At 35.3% G+C, this 16,880-nt stretch overlaps 1 protein-coding gene across 1 annotated transcript; it reads left to right on the forward strand.

Moving 5' to 3' along the window:
- Positions 1-1,925: 1,925 nt before the first annotated feature.
- On the forward strand, positions 1,926-15,051 carry LOC132277508 (uncharacterized). The gene is made up of 10 exons (XM_059779361.1): positions 1,926-2,579; positions 2,665-2,737; positions 4,633-4,749; positions 10,868-11,179; positions 11,343-11,737; positions 12,194-12,293; positions 12,731-12,784; positions 12,889-12,975; positions 14,066-14,194; positions 14,350-15,051. The coding sequence occupies exons 1-10, from the start codon at positions 2,524-2,526 to the stop codon at positions 14,638-14,640; spliced, it is 1,614 nt and encodes a 537-aa protein (XP_059635344.1). The 5' UTR covers positions 1,926-2,523; the 3' UTR covers positions 14,641-15,051.
- The last annotated feature ends 1,829 nt before the right edge of the window (positions 15,052-16,880 follow it).

Consider the following 16,880-nt stretch of genomic DNA (forward strand, 5'->3'; position numbering starts at 1 on the left):
TGGGAATGGTCATTCCATTGGAATGAAAATTCATTTCATAACTAAACCTATAAAGTGGTGATTCCATTCCCAAGTAAATTTTTTTAAAAAATCAACTTCCAAAAAAACCCTCATGTTCCAAGTCTAAAAACTATCACTACCTTTCACCACAACCACCTCCTCTTTTCACTACCACCACCGACTTCTACCACTACCACCGCCTTCCACCACGACTACCGCCATCGACTTTCACCACCACCCACCACGTTTCACCACTATTGCCATCGCCTTTCACCATGCCACCACCACTTTAACCACTGCTGCCTTCCACCACCGTCACCACCTTCCATCACCACCGCCACCACATTCCACCATCGCTACCACTTTCCATCACCACCACCACTATCACCACCACCACCACCACCACCATCGCCTTCCACTGCTACCACCTTTTATCACCACTACCGCCACCACCTTCCACGGCCACTACCTTCTACCGCCACCGCCTTCCACCACCTTCTATGGCCACTACCTTCCACCGCCACTGCCTTCCACCACCAGCACCACCATCACTGCCTTTTACCACCATTACTACTATCGTCACTGCCTTTCACCACCACCACCATCGTCATTGCCTTTCACCAACGCCACCACCACTACCATCACCGCCTTCCACCACTACCACCACCACCGCCACCGCAAACGCCTTTCACCACCGCCACCATTACCGCCTTCCACTATCGCCACCGCTACCGCCTTTCACCACCACTACCGCCACTGCCTTCCACCACCGCCGCCATTGCCTTCCACCACCACCATCACCATCACCACATTCACCTTCATTGGCTTTTACCACCGTCACCTACACCACTATCTCCTTCCAACACCACCACACTACTGCCACCGCCTTCCACCAACACCACTGCCACCTTCCACCATTGCTACCACCGCCGCCTTCCAATGCCACTATCGCTTTCCACCTCCATCGCCATCATCACCATCATCCACCACTGCCATTGCCACCATTTATTTTAAAAAAAATTATAAAAGAATGTAATTTTATTAATTTAATTTATTTGTTACTAAGAGAGATATTTTGGAAAACTTAAATTGAAATTTATTCTATTTTAAATTTTAAATTGATCCAACCAAATAATAGAATGATTATTATCATTCCATGTCGACACTTTTCATATTTACAATCAAACAATAGAATGAGAATGACCATTCCATTACATTTCCATTCTTACTTACATTCCATCCTATTTCATTCATGCACACCAAATACAATACTCTTGCATATTTTCTTGTACATGTTGAAATCCTAGTTTTCTCAGCAATCGCTCTAGCTCACCACAAGTTCACTCTTATATCCGCAACCTTTTAAAATGAGAATCAGCAAACTTTTAAAATGTATTTTAAGAAATTCAAAAGATAACCAAGAATTTTAGAATGCACAGAGTACATATCAATTTATTTTATATATTGGGTGTAGGGTTTAGAATCAGATTTACGCAGATCCTATGACTTGTGGAGCCACGTGTTCTTGATATATCCTTTTTTTTATTTGCTCTTGGACCTCTTGGTTGGAGTGAATAATACTAAAATTTAATAAAACACGTACCAAAAAATAATAATAATAAAACACTGAACCACTGAAGTTCATGCGTGTGTATAAAATCTATATACATATATATTGGCGGGACGGGAAAAACCCCGCCCCGCGGTCGGTCATTTGATCAAATACGTCTCAACTTGATCATAATAAAAAAGCGTCCTTTTCACTTTCTTTTCGTCTTCCCCACCTAATCAATTGTGGGCTTCTGTAATATACAAATATATATTCGTTATATTTATTCCTGAGACAATAACAGCTCTTTTCCCCACCATACGTCATAATTACAAATCATTATTGCAGTTTTCTATTTCCACTTTTTTTTTATTACCCTTCTTCTACGTTGTGCTTGTGCCCCTCCCTCTCTCTCTCTCTCTAATGCTCCTACTGGGCTACTCTCTCTCTCTCTCTCTCTCTCTCTCTCTCTCCTCTTTCTCTCTCATCATAGATGATGATGATGATGTTTCATGTTTGTTTTTAAAGCCCTCTGTTGTTTACCCAATTCTTTTCTCACTACTCCTCACTACTTTTATTGAAGGAAATTTGTTGACTCTCCATACCCACTCCATTTTTTTTTTTTTTTTGTGATGGTGGGTTATCTGCACCTTTATTTATTAATTTTTAATTTTTAATATTTATTTCTTTTTTTGGGGGCTTGCCCAAAGTGGTTTTGTTGTTTCAGTGGAGGTTTAGTGCTTGTTTATTTGTATATATTGCCTACAAATCCATTTCTTTCTGTTAACTTGGCAATGCCAGCTTCTTGAATTTCTCTTTTCCTTGCTCATGCTTTGTTGAGATCCAAATTACCTTTTTTTTTTTTTTTTTTTTGGAATTGTTTTTGGTGGTGTGTTTTATTGGTGTGTGTTTGTGAGTCTGTGAATGTGATCTTTTAGGTTCTTCAGGAGATTCAATAATACAAGCAAAGAGAGATGCTGAGAATGAATTCCAGGTCTCCTTCTCCACATTTGAGTTTGCAGCTACAAGGGTAAGCTTTTTAATTGTATGTTATGATTATATTGTTACCAAATTCTCTGTGTATTCTGAGAATAAAGTTCTGCTTCTACTTGCAGTGCTCGTGAAAATGGTCTACTGACCAAGGATGTGCTGAATATGTCTCCTAGACCATCCTACCATTTAAACCCTGTAAGTTTTCTAGCTTAATTACCCACAATTGCAAAAAATTCATGAAAATTTTCTATTGTTCGAATGTTCTGTTGTTTCTTGTTGAAAAGAAATGAAAATTGATACTGGACAATTAAAATTTTGTTAGCTTTGTTGTGTCCATCTGCTGAATGAGATTCAGTTATTTTTCGCGCTGATCATCGTGTTAATGAGTATATGATGCATCAGATTGATTAAGATTATCCTGAACCGCCATTAGGAAAAATGCATTCGAGTGACGTATCCTGCCCTGCATAAAACTGCAAAAGGTTGCGTCTTTTTTTTTTTTTTTTTTTTGTTCTTTTGTTTTTTTTTTGTTTGTTTGAAAAGAGGAGATCTTAGAATTTACCATTAGAGAGTTGAATGTTCGAGTTAAAACCCTCTAAAGTGATCCGTGCTGCTGGGTTGATCTCGGCCCTCCCAAGTGCACCGTGGAATACAGATGTACCGGAGAGGATAGACATCATGACTAGAGAACTTTCCGCTTGTTTTTAAGCTGTTTCGGTGAAGGTCACACCACCTAGGACAAGGGCCCGGTAGGAAAGGTCAAGTCAGATCATCTTGTCATGCTGGTTACTATTGGAGATACCCAAATTTAGCAAATGATTATAGAATTTTTATTCTATGTTGGTATCCACAATGCAGTAAAGTGGATAGAGAAATTGAAGGTAAAGGATATTTTCCACAGGGGAAGACTGAAAATGTTTCATATTTGGGAACTGTGGTTTCATTGCATTGAATTGTGAAGATTAATAGTTTTCTAATAGTAACGAAAGCAGCTATATATAAGACATGTACTTCACCTGATGGAAATGCTTCTATAACTCTGCACAAACAAATCCCAACCATAAAGGTTTACATCTCCTTCCATTGCCTTAATGCACTTTTTGCTTTTTTATTATTATTTTTTTTCCACTTCTTGTTTTCTACATGGATTTTATAATTTGTGAATTGACTTGTAGTTTTGAAAACGTTTCCCCTGTTTTTAGTTAAATCAAGTTTTGTTCGAGTTTCAACTTTTGTCATATCCCCAACAAGTGAAAGTGTTTTTTATTTTGTTTTTATTTTTATTTGCGTGTGTGTGAATTTATTTTCAGTTATTGCTGTGTTTTACCAAATTCGATCCACCAAAGGGCCTCTAGCCAAATGGTATAATTTCTCCTCCCCAAAGGGGAGGTTGAGAATTCAAGTCCCACTAGGGACGTGGATAATGGGTTGTGTGTTTGCTTTAACTTCCTTATAAATAGCTGATATTATCTTCAATTTTGCTGAACTCTTTGCCTATATGTCTGTACATATACATGATATGTTGTATATACCAATATTTATTTGAATTGACCAGTTTTTTAGGGGTCTTAGACTGTAGTGTGGGGTATGAAAAGGTTGAGGTATCGGATTACGTAAGATTATAAGAATGGTGTAACTTTTTATTTTCCTTGGCAAGAAACTTACACACACCCATTTGCCCCTATGAGGACTTGGACCCTCACCTTCCACTTTGAATGGTAGAGAAAATACCATGAGGCTACAACCATTGGCGGTGAATGGTATAACTCACTCATTCTGACTGAATTTTATTTATTGAATATGTAATGATTCCCACTTTTTTTGCATGGGTTTCTGAAAAATTCTACATTTGTGGCGATAGATTATGTTTATTTATTTTATTTGGGTTTTGGAGAATCAATGGAAATAGAATAGTCTTGTGCCTTGTTAATGAAGGAAAGAGAGAGAGAGAGAGAGAGATGACAAATAGTGTCACTAAACATGGTTACCTTAAGATTGATGAATTGTTCACATTCTTCTTACCAAATCACTAAAGTTTTCAACTATAATTCATTTTTTTATTTAGTTATACTCTCTATCTCTTTACACAGGCTGGACGGTTGGAGAGGACATTTTCTGGCCAATCTTCCATTTGTTGGGAATCTGAGAAGGCAGCAGATTTTAGTTCCTTCACTTCCGCTCTTTCAAGTGACACTCCAACAACAAAGGTGTTTATCTTCGATACTTGTCTTCCTTTATTAAAATAAACAACATTCGGGAAAAAAAGAAAAAAAGCAAGAAAGAAAATGTCGAGGTTTATTAAAATAAATAATAAATTGGAAAAAGAAAGAAAGAAAGAAAATGTGTGGGCTTGTATTTTGTGCACATTTCTTTGATTTAGTTGTTTTCATTCCTCTAGGCGAAGCATCATCCTTATCATCATCATCGTCCTTGCCTTAATCCCATATGAATGGGGTTGGCCACATGAATTCGTTTTTTTTTTTTTCATTCTATTCTATCACAAGTCATCTCTCCTCTAATATTTAACTTTTTAAGATCATTTCTAATGATTTCACCCCATGTTAATTTCAGTTGCCCTCTCCGCCTCCTACCCTCTATGCAAATTAATCTTTCTCTTCTCACAGGTGTATCTATAGGTCTTCTGTGTATGTGTCCTTACCACCTAAGTATACTTTCTCTAATTTTATCATTAATACGTGCCACGCCCAATTTCCCCCTCACGTTTTGGTTTGTAACCCTATATCTTCTAGTAACTCCTATCATCCATCTTAACATCCTCATTTTCGCTACATGAATTTGTTGTTCTTGCTTCTTTTTTAAAGCCCAACACTCTATTCCATATAAAAAAGTTGGCCTAATAGCTGTTCTATAAAATTTTCCTTTTACTGTATATGGCATTGTTTATCACACAAAAGGCCACCAGCTTGCCTCCATTTTCTCCAACCTGCATCAATTCTACTAGTTATATCAGCATCTATCTCACCATCCTTCTATATTAATGACCATAAATACCGAATGTGTGCACTTTGTAAAATCTTTGATTTTAAGATGTAATCATTACCTCATTAATATCCGAATTTTCACTAAATTTTCATTCCATCTATTCAATTTTAGTTGTACTAACTGTTAAACCTTTCGATTCTAATGCGTTTCTCCACCTTTCTAATTTAATTGCTAAGTTTTCTATAGAAGTGTCTAGTAGTACTATGTCATCGGCAAACAAGATGCACTAAACAATGTTTCCTAGTAAATCTTTTTTGATCTCATCTAAAGTTAATGTGAAGTAATAATTTAGAATTTACATCGCTTCTCATACTAGCAAAAAAATTTGATGCCATTGCTTCTGCCTACTTTTTAACATTATTTTCAGTAGCTTGACTTTTAATACATTATTATCTTTGGGATCGGTTTGGTTGTTGTTCTTTGTCTTGAAACTCAGCACATAGTTTTAAATGAGAACCGGCACATTCAATTTTTCGTTGCATTCAATTTCTTGAGCATGTCATTGAATTGGCATTATGTGCTTTAGGTGATCGGAAGTCGACTGAGATAGTATAGTAACAATCGAATATAAAATAAGCAGGTTTGTCCTGAACTCTTGGACCCAGAGGAGGGGGAGAATAGGTCTTGGAGAACTTATTTACCAATTTAAAATTCAATTAACAAATTTATCGTTAATCTGGTTATTTTGCATTTAAACAAATTATGATATGTTAGCAGATGTCAATAAATAAAAACAGTAGAAGCAATAATAAATTATACCTAGTTTGCCAAATTAATCTACTATAGAAAGAGATATACAACCTAAGTTTGTTCAGTACTGTAGAACACTTGGTTACAGCTAATTCCAAATCTTCAGCGCCCTCGAAGATCTCGAGGTCATCAACTGATTTGTCTACACCATTCGTTCCACGAACCTGCTTCTTTAGCAATTAATTCTCTGCCACCTGTCCAAGCGAGAATCTTGGTTGATTGCTCGGACAGTGTTGAATTACTCTGAATGTAGCTTGACAACAAATGTATCAACACTCTTTATGCAACTGTTCACCAATCCTATAATGTATGATGAATATTGGAAACAAAAATATGCATTTTTTCTTTCACAAGAAAACTCTCAAAAATATATGGAATATACGATGTACATGAGGTTTTGATCTCGTGATAAAAAGAAACGAAGTGTATGAGCATTTGTAAAATATGAATCAATGATAAAAAGGTCTCTCTAGTCTCTAGGGTTTCTAAGATCATTAGTATTTATGACAACCATTTGAGGTAAATTGGATCAACTCAAAACTCAAGTAGTTAAATTTTATTAGGATTCTATTTTCTGTGGTCCTTGAATGATCGGTGCAACCCTCAATCGAACGCCACTTGTAGATACCAAAATCGACACTTGCTGGAGGTCTCGATAGATATACCACTTGGCCTCAATTGATCGGCATTATGACATCCATAGATCGACAACACTCCAGCATGAAAAACTTTGAGATTTAGAACAATGAATGTGTATGAATGAATCTAATTGGTGAGAGTGCATCATAGTGTGATTTTATCTTTTTACCTTTGTTGACAAGTTGACGGATTAAACCTTCATTGAAGTTCATCTTGATCACGGAGTAAATTTTCATACAACTCACAACTAGGACAAATCTATCTAACTAAAAATAAACTAAAATTACCTTAAACTTGTTTTGATGTACGAAACTTGCCAACCTAGTCCTATTGACCTAATATTAGGATTGCAATTTCTTTATTACTGAATCTTGTATGTTCGTCAAATTCCAATTGAACACTCCATATTTTGCATTGATGTCTTGATCCCGCTGATATTATAATTATGCACCATGCTACATCTAAATGTTTTATTTTTGTTTATTTATTGATAAGTAAGCAGTTTTATTAAATTACAAAACCAACATGTACAAGGAGGTTTAGGAGGCATACCTCTTGAGTGCATGAAAGCCCAATAAGAATACTAGGATAGGAACCCATATACAAAGCAACGTAAAAAGCACCATGGTCATGAAAATCACAACCCCAATAGCAACAACGAAGAATTTGAATCACTGAAACATTCTTATCACAAAGCTTGAAGAAGATTAGTCAAAGTAATTATTTTAATTACTTAGGATCAATTGTACAAAAAGATGGAGATTGATGATGATGTAAGTAGTGGAATTGGAATAGATTGGTCATATTGAAGGAACGCTAGTGGGGTTTCATGTGAAAAGCACCATGGTCATGAAAATCACAATCCCGATAGCAACAACGAAGAATTTGAATCACTGAAACACTCTTATCACAAAGCTTGAAGAAGATGACCCAAATAAGTTCAAGACCAAAGCATTAGTCAAAGTAATTATTTTAATTACTTAGGATCAATTGTACAAAAAGATGGAAATTGATGATGATGTAAGTAGTGGAATTGGAATAGATTGGACATATTGAAGGAACGCTAGTGGGGTTTTATGTGATAAACGAATACTAAATAAATTGAAATGGAAAGTATATGGAACAATGATTGGACCAGGTATGTTATATGGTGTGGAGTGTTGGGCATTAAAAAAAACACGAACAATGCATCCATGTGGTGGAAATGCGGATGTTAAGATGGATGTTAGGAATAACTAGGAAAAATATGATTAATAATCAAAGGATTAGGCGTGGTGCCTGTTAGTGAGAAATTAAGAGAGAATAGACTTAGATGGTATGGGTATATTCAACACCGACCTATAGATGCACCCGTGAGGAGAGGAAGAACAATTTTCATAGAGGGTAAGAGACAAAAAGGTAGACCAAAACTAACATGGAATGAAGTGATAAGAAATTATTTTAAAAACTAAATCTAGTAGAAGATATGGCCTATGATAGAATGTAATGGAAGAAGAAAATCCATGTGGCTGACCCCGTTTGTACGGGATAAAGGCAAGGATGATTATGATGACGACAACCAAAGAGTCACTCCCAGAAAAGGGGGAATTTGGAGAGGAAAGCACCATTCTACGAGACAGGACGGCACCAAAATACCAAACCTAGAATCAATTTGCTGACATGATCTACTAAGCCTAGAAAATGGAAGGGCCGATACATTGGTGAGTTTTGAATTCACATGAGAAATGGCCATTACAGCCAAGAGCCGAGCGTCCCCTTTAAAAAAAAGGGCCGGTTCAGCTTGGCTTGTCCAAAACTAAACAAGGCTGATTCAATTGGTTTTATGCTGTGATTTTGGGTCATTGCTCTATGTGCAACCATGCTGTCTCTAAGCCTCCATATGTTGCTTTTATGGTCCTTCCTCACCTCTTACTCATTTTCAATGTGGGACTTGTATGACAAGGTCCTATTCTCCAAGTCTCCATGTGCTACTTTTATAACTCATATTTCCTCTCTTCCTTACACTTATTGGATGTGGAATTTGTATCACAAGTACCTAACTCCAGACTACATTTCACGACAATTAAACAAGTATAATATTTAACCTTCTCTTGGTTTAAGTATAGGATGGCACGAACATGTGATATATTCTTAGAATGAATTCCCATTCTGTATTCAACAAAACCCAATGAATTGGAAGCATCCAAGTGGGTTTAAGATGAAATATTTTTTGTGGGACCTTAGTAGATTAGATCATTACCTTTCAATTTTCAATCCAACTCTGCACATGTAGTTTGAGGCCTTTTTAGAATAAGTTTATGAGTGGTTCTTTATATTTTTGGTCAATCAAATTAGAATCTCCAATTTAGTTTAGCATAATGGTGCTAGTTTTTTTATTTAAGCAAGAAAAACTCTTCAATTGTTCAATAATTGTAGACATCACATTAAAAATTGATCATAAAATCTCATGCCAAGAAATTATTTTATATGTAAACAAAACCATATACTTTTTCTAATTTATTTTAATTTTCAATCATTTTTTTTCCTCTTATTTTTAAATCTCACAAGTTAAATATCATATGAAATTTCATTTATTTCATAACTGAATAATTTTATTCATTAATTTCTTATAAGATATAATTACTAAGCTTTTTAATAATGACATGGACTTAGAATGCATAGATAGGGTGTGTTAAATGGTCTTCAAAGATTCAATAAAATCACTAAAATTCATTAAAAATCCATTTTTATTGAATTATGGTGTAAAATGTTGGTGTATCAGTGCATTTTGGGCCTTGCATGCAAGCTCGGAAAAAAAACTCACAACCATGATAACCGATTCCGTTACATCATGCTGACGAGGGATTGATTCTATTACACCGCGTCCGCAGATGCAAACAATCGAACGAAATGTACAAAGAAAAACAGCAAGTGTCCATTGACACGTTAAGCAGCCAACAGAACACTGATACACATCAAACAGTAAACTAAACTGTACAAAAGCTAAAGACAGAATATACAAAGCATATTTTGAATTGTAAATAAAAAAAACTCATGATTCACAAAGAGTACTCTCAGGAAGGTCGCGTTCCCTGACCAGCCATCTATTTGACATAGAATTGTCGAATATACCGAAGAGAAAGCCCAGTATCTGATATTCTCACAAATTCAAGTCTCAAAGAGTTGATACCCTTGTTTCCATTTGAAAATAATCTTCTGTTTCTGTCCATCCATATAGCAAAGCCAATATCAGCTTATTTGGAACTGAAACAAGGGTTTTTCCTCTAAGAGTTAAAGAAACCCATCTTCTCAGATTTGACCAATCAGTTATGGACCATTGAAGAGCACCATTGGCTGATATAGTAGCCCACAATCTGTGATATTCTACATAGTTTAGGAGCAGTAAGTGTATATTGCTGACACTGTTTATTGATGGGGGTTATTTTATTAGCATCTCATCATTGGAATTTCTAACTATAATTAGTTCATATAAGTTAACTAAAGTCGGCTTGGCTCATAGTTTTATTTGAGATAGGGATCAATTTGAACTTTTAAAACCTTGACAAAATGTATTATTGGTCTGACTAACTCTTGCTTTGAGGAATTAGATGGAGATTAGGAAATACTTCCAAAATTTCTGGTGCTTAAAATTCATCAAACTTAATTTCAAGAATTTTGATTTTATCTCGAGAAATTTCATCAAAAGTTCAATGATTCTTGACTTCACACAATTGAGATTACTACTTAGGCAAGGACAGCAATTGCATGGTCATCTAAAAAAAAGCTAACATGCTATAATGCAGTAATAGCCTTATTGACGGGTATTCATTTCTTATTTTTGACCATTTTAATCAATGTGCAAGCTTCTTTGCTCCCAGTACTATTGTATTAGTACCTTCTCTTTTAACTTTGACTGGAGTGTCTAATTCATATTCCTTTGCCTGTGGGGTGCAGTCATCTGAAGAACTGACGAAGGAGATTGCTACACTAGAGTTTGAAATTATGAATTTGGAGCATCATCTTCTTTCACTATATCGGACAGCTTTTAAACAGCGTTTACCGCCCATAATGGAGAACCGTGGATCCTGTTTAGAGTATAATAAAGGATCACCACTGCAAGTTATAGTGGATCAGTCATGTTACAAAACAGAGCCTGACATGTGGCAAGGTGGAACTTCTCATCATAACCAACCTTCCCCTGCACATAATTTGGCTGGTTCAGAAAATCGAAATCGTGCTGCTGCTCCAAAATCATCATCTAGAAAGGTTAATATGCCTCGCCACCTAACTATCTCAATATGCTGTATTCTTTATATAAGCTAACATGATTTTGTCTAGCTATGTGCTGTTTCCATAATAATTTCCCTATTACTTAATGTGTTTCCTGAAGGAATTCTTTTAAATAACAAGAACTGTCCATGGTGACCAGTTGCAGGACCATAAGAATCCTGATTCTGGCCACCATAGCCTTGCTGATCACCTTGGTGCTTCTCGCATCGATGATGCCCTTGATACTCCGGATAGACTTTCTGAAGAAATTGTCAAATGCATCTCCTCAATTTACTGCAAGCTTGCAAACCCCACTTCAACTCATCCAGGCTTTTCAGTTTCTTCTACTTCCTCCTCATCCTCCTCAAGTACTTCCTCTACCAGAAATCTTTCTGATAGTTGGAGTCCACGTTGCAATGAGGAAGCTACAGGGCATTGCCAACTTCAAGAGTTGAAAGAGGAGAGTGGATCATATGCTTCAATGATAGAAGTTCTCAAAATATACTTAGATGATGATAGTTTCAATTATGCTGCTAGAATGCTACAGGATTTCAGGTAGTTTCAGTTGTTACCAATTATTTTGCAATTTGAATAGATCTGCTAATCCAAATTTTTGTCAATTTTTATTCCATCTAGAAATATCGGGTTCTTGTGCTAACAGATAAGGGACTGTCTGGAAATCCCAGAATAGGACCAAACCCAGTTTGAGCATGACCTTTTCCTTATTATCTGTTCTATAGAAAATGCTAACATGTATGGCCAAATAGCACATAAAGTTTTCAATTCTCAGACCAATTATGAGTTGGTTAGCTTTTTACTTTCTTAAGGAAAGAAATACTGAACCACATTGCCTTAGACTGACCATAACTGTTCAACACACAAACAGCTCCTCTAATTGGGAAGATGGGGAAATCTTAGATACTCTGTAAGACATGAAATACCATCTTTAAGGGAATAATTCTTATCATCCTTCCAAAAGTTCTCATCTGTTCTACATTGAAAGCTGTGCAGGTCCTTGGTTAAAAGTCTTGAGAAGATTGACCCAAGGAAGATGAAGCGTGAAGAGAAGCTTGTATTTTGGATCAACATTCACAATGCCCTGGTGATGCATGTATGGTTTACAGAATTTTGAATTTTCCTCTTAAAATTAGCTTATTACTAAGCAAATCTCGATTTCTCAAAATGAATTGTTAAATAAACATTTGAAATAAATTGTGGAAATTCTGGTCTCATAACCATGAATTGAGAAATATTCCTCTTGCAAACTTTTGTACAGCAAGCACTGTGTTAGCCAAGTTGGATTTTTGCTTATACTCAACTCCAGTTAACAAAGTCTTTATCCCACTAATTTAAATTACTCCTCCGTCCCAATTTAATAGTTCATAATTCTTTCTTGGGCTTTACCGAAATACTTGTCCCATTTGCAAAGTCAAATAAATTAGATAAATGCATCTTTCCATAAAGACCAGCTCATGCGATTAAACTACTGTTTGCGTGCCTTTTGTTGTATATACATATCTTGCATGGCTCACAAGATTTTCCTTACAGGCATATTTAGCATACGGAACTCATAGTCATGCAAGAAGTACTTCTATTTTGAAGGTAAAGCAACACTTTTGCCTTTTACTCATTGGTTGCCTATGTAATCTAGCAGAATGCATCTATTCAGCAAATATCATTTTGTCAGTAACAATTTCATCTTTCAGGCAGCTTATAATATTGGTGGGCAGTGCATTAATGCTTATGTCATTCAAAGCTCCATTTTAGGAATCCGGCCACACTATTCAGCCCCGGTATGCCTTTTATTTTAAGTGTGTATATAAAAGTTTTTGTGTTCACATATAAGCATGATTATGCATGAAAAGGAGTAGCATTGTTGTTAACCTATGACTGCCGTCTCTTTATGTCATTTGATTGCGGAGAAGTTCGTAAGAAAAGAAAAGAAAATGGTGCTTATTTATAACTCAGGTCTGAATCTCGACCTGTTGAAGGTTCCAACTTTCCTATGCCTTCTCAGCATATGTGGAGAGTTTTTTATTGGACCATTACCAGAAAAATGGTGGCTGGTTTGGACACCTTGCCTTGAGGATGTAGTAAAATTACACTAGAGTGAATAAGAAAGGAATACTCAGCCAGGACTTATGCAAGTGGGTAATTTAGGCCTTTTATAGGCATTTTGCACTTGTTTAGGCCCTCTGTAGCTAATCTGAGCCACCTCTATAAGGCTGCAAGTTGTAGGGGCCTGCTGCCTTGTCGAGGACGCAATGTTAGCCATAATTGGGCCTGCAGATTTATTAATAATGAGACTGTAAGTTGGTGGGTTCTTGTTGTGTGAACCACTTATTCATGTCTTAGGCAACAAACAGTGCTCTTCTCCCTCTTTGATTGGTAAAGAAACAAGTGACACCTTGTGGGAGTATGTGGCTAGCGTCAGGGACAGCAACTTTTCTGAAATAGGCTAAAATGTGCATGCAGACTAAGACAGGAACCTATACCATAGTGGGAATAGCATACATCAGTTTCTGATTTTGCTGCACGAGAGTTGCCACGTGCTGCCTTTGTGGAGTGTAATTTGGTATGTTTTCACAAATTTGCCTCAAGGAGGCTGATTTGACTATCCACATTCGATTATCAAACCAATGCGTTACATTTTCAGCAGAGTAGGTGGTAATTGATCATCATGTGAATCCCATTGACATATGGCTGCACAACCATATCCAAGACATGGAAATACTAGAAAGTATCAACTCAAGTATAACCTTAAGTCAGTCTCGTTGATCAGTTGATACCTTTTATACTTTTTAGACAAGACACTTAAATTCTTTGTCTAATGCTAAATTGCCTCATTGTTTGACACTTTTCTTTAACACAACATGAATGCAGTGGCTACAAACACTGCTGTCTCCAGGAAAGAAGTTGAAGACGGGAAACGTCAAACATATATATGCCATGGAATACCCTGAGCCACTTGTTCATTTTGCACTCTGTTCAGGGGCATACTCTGACCCTGCGGTATGAGTCTCTTTTTTGAGATTAGTCACTTCCATGATAGCAAAGTTTCCATTTCAAACGTTATCACACACACACACACACACACACAGACACACACATATACATATATTAATGGGAATATAATAGATATTGATGACACAAGTTAATGGATGTAGGTTCGAGCATACAAGGCAAAAAATATATTTCAGGATCTCAAACTTGCTAAAGAAGAGTTCATACAAGCTAGTGTCTACATCCACAAGGAAATGAAAATTTTCCTGCCAAAAATCATTTACTACTTTGCCAAGGATATGTCACTGAGTGTGCCTGCACTCTTGGAAGTGGTCAATGGGTGTCTATCAGAAGTTCAACAGGCAGCTGTCAAAAGGTTCGTGAAGGGTAGGCCCAACAAGTACATTCATTGGTTGCCGCAGAGTTCTACTTTTCGGTATGTGATCCATAGATAGCCGAAGGGAGAACATCTATTTGATCATCTCTTTTTTCTGTTGTGTAAGTACGAATAAAAGAGAGAATAATTTGAAGTGTATAGAGGTCCAAGGTTGAGAGAAGTTGATGAGGTGCACGCCGTGTTCCTGTTGAATCTCAGTTATGGATTCATATATATAGGCATGTTGATTTATTGTTAATGATGCTCATCAACTTTATAAGCTTGTCGAAGTTTTTGCATTGTCAATGAGAAACTAAATACAGAACATTTGGGCCGCCTCGGATTAAAATCACAACCGAGTATTTCCCAGGGCCTATAAAAAGCGACTTTGGTTGGAAAATTCCTCAAGGTCTTTTTCTCTTTATATGTATATTAATATTAGTGATGAATTTATTTATTTATTTTAATTTTTGTTCTCACTGGAAAATAACTTCTATTATATGATTTTTCTCTGAAATATTGTTGCCCCATTGGTGAAGATTGGCTTTTCTTCATGAGTATGGAGTAAAATCTATCTTGAGTTGGAAGGTTAGGTAACTAGTTTAATTCTTCTTGTATTCTTGTGCATACGAGTTTGAGAGTAGTATATGAATTCTCTAGGTATGGAAATATGATTTTTCTTTGACTTATAGGAAGGAAGAGACATGTAGGTTACATTTTGTGAGGTTTTTCTGTTGGGTAAGCTCCGTACGCGAATTTGTGACTAAGAATTCAATTTTTGTGTACACAAAATTCGCGAATTCAATTTTTGCAATTCACGAATTTGTTTTCCTATTTCGTGATTTCCATACAAATTTACTTTATATAGCTAAATTTGTTAGAGTCCCAGTGATATGGTATACCTATATTATCATATATGCATTTATTACTTAATTTTGAAAAAAAGTTAGCTTATACGCTTCTTTTAGTGAAAAAAGTTAGCTTATTTATTACATATATAATTAATGGAATAAATAATCATGAAAATATTTGCATTTAGATTTAAATAAATAAAAATATATATGTAATATAATTTTATTTAAACAAAATATAACAAATCTCCCGCTCTAAAAAAATTTAAACTTTGACGCTTTCGCGCTCCCGTTTCCGCTCCTGCTCCCGCTTTGTGTGACTTAGGATGCATTTGGTAACTATTAAATCACTTTTAATAATAATCAATTTTAGTAGAATTTTTGAATGAAAATTTTTTCTATTTTTCAAAATTGCAATGTGAGCAGAGGTTCTAGGTTTTATGTTTTAGGTAACTTTTTTTTTCTTTGATAATTTTATTTTATTTTTATTTTTTGTAAAAGACAATTTTACCCCTGCTTTGTAAATTTATTATTATCAAGTATAACATTTAATTAAATGACATTATTATAAAATTAAGAATAGAAGTGCTTTAAAAAATAGGGTAAATTAGCTTCAGATCCCTAAGGTTAGGTTATTTTTCAACTAGATTAACATTTTGGTTTTAGATTTAACTTATATTTGAATTAGTAGTTTAACATTTCACTTGTGAAGTTTTTCTGTTAGACTAAAAACTCGCATTTCAATAGGTTAAAAGCGTTTTTATTTCAAAAAATATATACATATATATATATTTAGATGCCTGTGTTAACCATTAGTCACTTTTACTAGAATCAATTTTACTAGAATTTTTTAATGAAGTTAAAATTTTCTAGTTTTCAAAATTGCAATGCGAGCAAAGGTTTTATGTTTCAGGTAACTGGTTTTTCTTAGATAATTTTATTCTTTTTATTTTTTGTAAAAAACAATTTTATCCCCTTTATAAATTTATTATTATCAAGTATAACATTCAATTAAATGACATTATTATAAAAATTAAGAATATAAGTGCTTTAAAAAATACTATTACCAAATAGATTAAAAAATAAATTAACTGGGAAACGTACTTAACATATTACCAAACACTTTATCGGTTAAATTAAGCAATTGATGACAAATTATCTCACTGTTACTAATCAAAGAAAGTAAAAACCAAATTTAAGCATGGCGTGGTATTACCGACACTAATATTTTTCATTTGAAGGTTGAACAAAGGGGATAACAATTTTGTGTACCGATGAGATAAAATCACCATAAGGAGAGAAAAAGGAAAATGACTCAGAGAGAGGGGGGAGAAGAAGATGATGATGGGAAAAATCTGAAATAATGTGAAAGATAGAAAATTAGGGAAATGAAAATTAGGGCTTTTATGGAGAAGAAGAAAAGGAAGAAAAGAAGGAAAATCAGAGGAGGGTACACATAAACAGAATA

This window comes from Cornus florida, unplaced genomic scaffold (assembly GCF_030987335.1).
Source record: "Cornus florida cultivar Cherokee Brave unplaced genomic scaffold, ASM3098733v1 CherokeeBrave_3.0.0_Hap2_Chr10, whole genome shotgun sequence".
Classification (NCBI taxonomy): domain Eukaryota; kingdom Viridiplantae; phylum Streptophyta; class Magnoliopsida; order Cornales; family Cornaceae; genus Cornus; species Cornus florida.

What these genes read in the sequence shown, in the direction of transcription:
- LOC132277508 (XM_059779361.1), top strand. Translation starts at nt 2,524, where the DNA reads ATGCTGAGAATGAATTCCAGGTCTCCTTCTCCACATTTGAGTTTGCAG. An exon ending in TTGAGTTTGCAGCTACAAGG is followed by an intron (nt 2,580 to 2,664) that starts GTAAGCTTTTTA and finishes TTCTACTTGCAG; the next exon opens with TGCTCGTGAAAATGGTCTAC. An exon ending in CATCCTACCATTTAAACCCT is followed by an intron (nt 2,738 to 4,632) that starts GTAAGTTTTCTA and finishes CTCTTTACACAG; the next exon opens with GCTGGACGGTTGGAGAGGAC.